The sequence below is a fragment of the Chlamydomonas reinhardtii genome, chromosome 16 (genome assembly GCF_000002595.2).
Source record: "Chlamydomonas reinhardtii strain CC-503 cw92 mt+ chromosome 16, whole genome shotgun sequence".
Classification (NCBI taxonomy): Eukaryota; Viridiplantae; Chlorophyta; class Chlorophyceae; order Chlamydomonadales; family Chlamydomonadaceae; genus Chlamydomonas; species Chlamydomonas reinhardtii.
In genome coordinates this window covers 2,438,005-2,444,481 of record NC_057019.1, presented here as the reverse complement: position 1 = coordinate 2,444,481, position 6,477 = coordinate 2,438,005, and the positions used below count along the sequence as shown (strand labels likewise).

Genomic DNA, 6,477 nt, shown 5'->3' with positions numbered 1-6,477 from the left:
AACATCATCTGACGCTAGGAATGGGTGCTGGTTCGGGACAAGGTCCCAGCGGCGCGGAGGCCGACGCAGACTCACAAACGCAGCTAGCCGTGACCAGAAGTCCGCAATCACCTCCACACCGATCCTTCGCACAACAGCAACCTCCGCAGTCCGGTCTGCAGCATCACGGCAAGCGTAAAGGCGCTGTCGGCCGTATTCCAGGGCCGCCACAGCAGCCAAGCACACGATGTCCCACACCGCCTGCGATAGCCCTGGTGGCGCCTGTACTAACCACAACTGGTTCCGTGTGATGTCCACATTCGCATGCTCCCGCATCACATCACGCAGAGCCTCCGCCACCACACAGTCCCAGAAGTGATGAACCCTAGCGCCAGCAGTCATCTGAGTCCCACACGGGCATTTCTCCACGCGTCCATCTGCGGCCCACGCCGCAAGCATCCCAAAGCCCGTGAACCCATTGACTGCCAGACGCCAGAGCGGTTCCTTGTGTCGCGGCTCCCACACCAACGCCCACAGCCGCGCCAGGGCCGCCCGCAGCGCATGAATCGCTTCCGCTGGCGGCGCGGCGCCGCTGTAGGCCTCCTGGATGAAGGCCAAGTGACGCACGCGGAGCGCGTCGTACGCAGGCGCAAGTTGAAGCTGGGTTGCCTGCTTCACCGTAAGGGTCAGCAAGGGCACGTCAGCCGCGCCATGCCGCCACCCCAGGCTCTGCGCAAGCAGCAGCCATACCTGGGGGGCAGGAGGCGCGGAGGCCGCGCCGCCAGGCGCATGCAGTGTGGCCGACGCCGCCACCCTCCACGCCGCCGGTACACGGGCCAGCAGCGCGGAGAACTGGGCAGCAGCATCCGGGCCGGACTGCAGCGCCGGCGGCACGCGCGCCATATCCGTAATGCGCAGGATGGGGCGCAGGACGGACCGCTTGTACTGTATAGTGCAGCGACGTGCGAGGCGCGGCCCGAGCGCACCAGCCGGCTTGGAAGCCACCAGCTGGCGCACCGCGGCCAGCGCCTCCCAGCACCGCACTGCCGTGCCGAGCGTTAGCAGACCCGGCAGCGCCATGAGAGCTGGGAAGTCACGTTCCAAGCCACCCGCCTGAAGCCCCGCCGCACACGGCAAGACTGGATTGCCCCAGAGCGGAAGTGCAAAGCACCAGGGCCCTGGCACCAGCACAGCCGGGCGTAGGATTGTGACCGGAGGCAGGTAGCTGAGGGCACCCAGGAGGCGCACGAGGGCCGGGCAGGTTGCCGCCACCGGCTGGCCGAAGATTGCACAGCCATCGGCAGCGGGTTCGACACCGCCGGCCGCCCGCTGCATCGTCAGGACGCAGAGGGGGTGGGCGGCCGTGTGTAGCTGCTGCACCAGGGCGGTGGCGGCGGCTGTCCACGGCGGTACGTAGGTGCCAGCCGCAGAGCCGTGCATGTGCTGCAGCCAGCGCACAGCCAACACAGCGTGTCGGGCGCGCACGTGTTCCACCACCGGCAGCAGTCCAAAGCCGCCATCGCGTGGCGGCAGGGCGACGCAGTCGGAGGGGAGGCCGGGAGGTCGGGCCCGGCCAGCACCTTGCGGCGTGGCAACGATGATGCGGCGGTCCACAAACCGCACAAGCGTTTTGAGGAAGTCTGCCAAAACCGTCTGCGGCGGCAGACCCGCAAACTCCATATGGTAGAGCACACGGCTGACGGCGTAGGAGGAGGCACAGAAGCCACGGCCAAAGGCAGTTAGGGGGAGGCCGCAGAGCGTCCCCAGGGTGCCAATGGCAGGGGAGAGGGAAGGAGCCCCCTGGGCTGCAGCCGTGCCAAGTGGGAGGTCGTAGAAGACCACACCCAGCGTGCGCGAGTGCGAGACTACGCGCAAGCCATGCGCCATAGCAACTGTGTTGGGCGGGGCAGGCGCGGCTACGGCACCGCCAGCACCCGCGGCAGAGCCGCCGGCCGTCACGCCACCAGTGACCACAACACCGGCAGCTGCCCAAACCGCGCCCGCCCGAGAAGGCACCGCACCACCGGCCGCCAAGATGCCCCCACCAGAGTGGCTGGTGCCGGGGCCGCCGCCAGCCACCCCGCCACCAGCCGCCGCGCCGCCGGCAGCCATGCCGCCGGCAGCTGCCACACTGGTCGCCGCCACGCCGTGAGCTGCCATACGCCCGCAATGATGAGGACGAAGGCCGACAGGTAGCCGTTAGCCAGGGCGGCAGAGCGCGTGCCCGTAAGCAGCAGCTTGACCCAGGCCAGGAAGCCACTGCCAACGCCCATGACTGCCAAGCACCGGTACAGGAAGTTGCGGTCCAGGGTGTCGTAGGCTTTGTAGAAGTCCAGGAAGGCCACAACGCCGCGGTCAGCGTCAGCGGTGCTGCCCGCAGCGCCCCCGCCCCCGCCCCCGGCACCGCCGCCAGGGCCACCGCCTTCGGCCACCCGCATGAGCTCCGGCAGAAGCTGCAGCAGTAGGACGTTATCGGCGATGCGGCGCCCGGGCAGGAAGGCTGTCTGGGCGGGGTGGATGACGTTGCTGAAGACGGGGATGAGCCGCCTGGCGAGGACGCGGGCCAGCGTGCGGTAGTCCGTGCCGAGCAGCGTAATGGGCCGATACGACGAAGGCTGCAGGGGGTCCCCGGGCTTGCTGAAGCATGTAATGACGCCATCGAGGAAGCCGCGTGGGGGAGCACCAGCAGCGAGGGAGGCCGTGAACACACGCGCAAGCACGCGTGCCGTGGGGCCCCCCAGTTCCCGGTACAACTCAGCCGGGATGCCGTCACGGCCCGGGGTGCTGCCAGCCGGCGCCGCCGCCAGGGCAGCCTCCACCTCAGCTGAACTCACTGTGTCGGCGCCAAGCCGCACAGCGTCCTCGTCAGTGCAGCGCCGCCCAAATGCTGCAAGGGCCGCAAGTACGCGGTCACAGGCGTCCGGGTCCGTAGCCACCGCAGCACTGATGCGCCGCCAGTAGTCGACAATATGTGTGGGGATTTCGGGAAGGGAGTCACACACACTGCCGTCCGGGCGCCGGATTGCCGCAATGCGCGCGGCGCCGCCAGGGGGCCGCACAAGCCGCGTGATCGCAGGCGAAGCCGTCTCGCGGGTGCGCAGCCACTGGAGGCGGGCGGCACGAGCGTGCCGAGCGACCGCGCGCTGCGCCGCTGCGGCAGCCGCGGAGCGCGCGGCGACGGCCGCAGCAGCAGCCTGAGTAGCATCGGGGCCTCCAGCCTCTACCACCGCTAGGGCGGCCGCCTCAGCAGCACGGGCCGCCGCCTCCTCCGCTGTCTCCTCAAGGATGCGGCCACGGGCGATGCGGTTAAGGCGGCCAACCGTGCGCACCAGGTCGCGCTTGTAGGCCACAAACCACCGCAGCAACGGCGCCGGCGCCTCGGGGGCGGCGGCACAGGCGCCGCGGTTCCAGTCGAGCAGCGAGCGGCGCAGGTCGGGGAACGCGAGGTAGGCATCACTGAGCCGCCGCAAGCCAGGGCCAGGAGAGACGGCACCGTCGACTGGGGCAAGGGTGGCCACAACCAGGCGATGATCGGACGGTCGGCCAGGCACATGGGCGCACGCACGCAGCGACGACAGCAGCTCCGGAGAGAGCATGATGCGGTCAATGCGAGAGGCACCCATATGGTTGATGAAGGTGAAGGACCGGCGGGTAGGGTGCAGGTGGCGGAAGGAGTCCACAGGGGAGGCGCAGGTGGAGGCGAAGAGGGAGGTCGTGCCGGGGTCCAGGAGGCGGCCGCCGCGATGGAGGGTGTCAATGGCGGCGTTGCATACGAAGTTGTAGTCACCAGCCCACACCTTGAGGCCAGGCAGCGTGGCAGCCGGCGCAAGGTGGTCGGCAATGAAGCGGCGCTGGGCCGCTGGGTCGCCCGAGGGAAGGTAGACAGAGGCAAGCACTAGGGAGTGGCCGCCCCAAGCGAGAGGGAGGAGGAGAAGGCGGCTGGCGGCGGCCGGGTCGAGGGCGGGAGGCGTTGCCGGGGTCACCACGCCACGGGAGATGAGGGAGGCACGGATGAGGATGGCGACGCCACCGGTACGTGACGAGTCGGCAGGGCCCCACCATGCATACCAGCCACCCAGTCGGAGCTGCTGTGAGGCGAGACGCAGTTTAACCTGCGCCTCCGATATCACGTCGACCGTTGTGTGTGTCTCCTGTAGACACACGATGTCCAAGCGCTGCTGCGCCCAACACCGCAATAGGGCCGCCAGGCGGACAGGCGTGTCACTCCCGCCACCCAGCAGCCCCCGCACGTTGTGCGAACCAACACGCAAGGGCGCGAGCAGGGCCTGGGCGCCACGCCTGCTGTGGCGTGGCATTTAGGAATCGGCCGAGTCGGCGTCACCAGCGCCACCAGGCGCCAGGACGCTGTACCGGTTGTGGAGCAGGGTGGGCGGCGGCGCCCGGCGGCGCGGCGGCGGTCCCTCAGGCACCTGGGCTTGCTCTGGCAGAGCCTGACGCTTGGCCGGCTCCGCCCCTGGCGAGGCACTGCGCTGGCGGCGACGGCTGGGCACCACGCTCCACCCGCCGTCGCCGGCACCGTCGCCCGGGCGCGGCGCATTGCTGCTGGTGCGCCCATCCCCGGTCAGGGTGCTGCCGTCACCGGCTGGGACGCGACCGGCCCGTCGGCGGAAGACGCGACCGCTGCGGGTGCGGTGGTCCACGCGCTCCCCAGAGTTATCCGCAGAGGCGCCCCTGTGGCTGCCGCCCAACTTGCCAGAAGCCCCGCCATTCGTGCCACGCGAGGCGCTGCTGCTGCGGCGGCTGCGGGCGTGGCTGCGGGTGTGCGTGTGGCTGCGGCCCGGGCTGCGGCTGCGGCTGCGGCCGCGGCTGCGGCTGGCGCCGCGGCTGGTGATGCTGCGGCCCCGGCTGTTGCTGCGGTCGCGGCGAGTGCGGCTGTGGCTGCGACTGCCGCTGTGCTGGCGGCGGGAGCTAGCGCCGCGGCCGCCGCCGCCACGAGGGGTGCCGGACGGCGCAGCACCGCTGCCCTGGACGGCGCTGGGGCCATCCGCACGCGCGGCCGTAGCCGCAGCCGGGGCCGCGGCGGCCGGGCGTCGTTGCTGGCCACGGCGCCGCGTCGCTCCGCCAGTGCCGGAGGCACCGGCAGCACCCGCACTGCGTCGCAGCCGGACGCCGATGGTGGGGCGCAGAGGGCCCTTGCGGCCCTGCCGCGCGCTGCCGGCGGCGGGGGCGCCGGCGGCGCCTGCGCGGCCCTGCGCCGCTCCATCGACAGCGGACGCGCCAGCAGCACTCTTGCGGCCCTGCTGCGCGCCGCGGGCAGCGTGGGCACCCGCAGCACCCATGCGGCCCCGCGCCGTGCCACCGGCAGCGGAGGTGCCAGCAGCGTCCACGGGGGCTGGCGTCGCGCGGCCGGCAGCAGGAGCACCGGCGGCGCCCCTGCGGCCCTGCGCCGCGCCGCCGGCGGCGGCACGGCCGAGAGGAGTGCCCCCGCGGTCCCCCGCCGAGCCGCCAGCTGCAGCGCCGCCGACAGTGCCCCCGCGGCCCTGCGCCGATTCACCGGCAGCAGCAGCACCGGCGGCGCCCCTGTGACCCTGCGCCGCGCCAGCGGCAGCAGAGCCGCCAGTCATGCCACCGCGGCCCTGTGCCTCGCCGCTGGTAGCAGCGGCGCCGGTGGCATCCCCGCGGCCCCACGCCGCGCCGCCGGCAGCGGCGGCGCCGGTGGCGCCCGGCGCCGCGCCGCCAGGGGCCGCGGCACCACCGGCAGCGGCGCATGGGCCGCCCGGCTGCTGGCCACCCTGCCGACGGGACATGCGGCGCACATCAAGGGTGTACGTTTCTCCACCAGCTTCCAGGTTAGCCTGGTACCGGCCCAGCTCGAAGGCGGCACCGTGCGGCAGCGTCACTGCGAACAGTCCAGCCTTGCACAGTCCGACGGCTGTCAGGCGCAAGCTGCCGGCGCGCTGCACCTGCAGGGGGGCGGTTCCCCACAGCTCGCACAGAAGGGTGCGGACAGCGTCTTCAGTAAGCCACGGAGAGCTGACGGACACTAGGAGGCGCGTAGGCGCGGGCACGGCCGGTTTGCCGTCCACCCACGCGCGCCACCGCACCGGGTGCGGGTGCCCGATGTCCCGGCCGTAGGAGGCACCCGCCGGGACCGTGAAGCTGCTGTCCTCGTCCAGCAGCGTGACTAGATCAGGAATCGCCGATTTAGGGATCAGGACCGCGTACTCGAGCCGAGTCGTGGCATCGCGAACCTTCGATGCCGGCTTCGCCCTGATGCCCGGAGTGAGCTCCGCCAGTTGTGCCTTCGCGCGCAGAGGTGCCAGCCTTTGCATAACGCCCGAGAAGAAGCGAAATGCCGTTTTGGGGTAGCTCTGGAAATGGGTCGCAAGCACACCTTTGACCATCGCATTCAGGGTCAGAACCCCAACATTGGCGCGATGGCCGGCGGTCATAGGTGCGAGACTAGTCCTAAATGTCCGTGAGTTAGACGGGCCAGCCGCGGCCGGCTGGCTACCGGGAGCCATTCCCGTTATGGTT

At 71.1% G+C, this 6,477-nt stretch overlaps 1 protein-coding gene across 1 annotated transcript; it reads right to left on the bottom strand.

The window, feature by feature from the left end:
* Position 1: 1 nt before the first annotated feature.
* Positions 2-6,443, bottom strand: CHLRE_16g660550v5 (uncharacterized protein). Its single transcript, XM_043070981.1, has 5 exons — positions 6,045-6,443; positions 4,322-5,903; positions 2,025-3,838; positions 813-1,422; positions 2-729 (listed from the first exon to the last, which is right to left on the bottom strand). The coding sequence occupies exons 1-5, from the start codon at positions 6,342-6,344 to the stop codon at positions 680-682; spliced, it is 4,356 nt and encodes a 1,451-aa protein (XP_042915623.1). The 5' UTR covers positions 6,345-6,443; the 3' UTR covers positions 2-679.
* Between the last annotated feature and the right edge of the window lie 34 nt (positions 6,444-6,477).

What these genes read in the sequence shown, in the direction of transcription:
- CHLRE_16g660550v5 (XM_043070981.1), bottom strand. Translation starts at nt 6,344, where the DNA reads ATGGTCAAAGGTGTGCTTGCGACCCATTTCCAGAGCTACCCCAAAACG. An exon ending in CCTGGCGCCTGGTGGCGCTG is followed by an intron (nt 3,839 to 4,321) that starts GTGACGCCGACT and finishes CGGGCGACCCAG; the next exon opens with CGGCCCAGCGCCGCTTCATT. An exon ending in GTTCTCCGCGCTGCTGGCCC is followed by an intron (nt 730 to 812) that starts GTGTACCGGCGG and finishes CCTGCCCCCCAG; the next exon opens with GTATGGCTGCTGCTTGCGCA.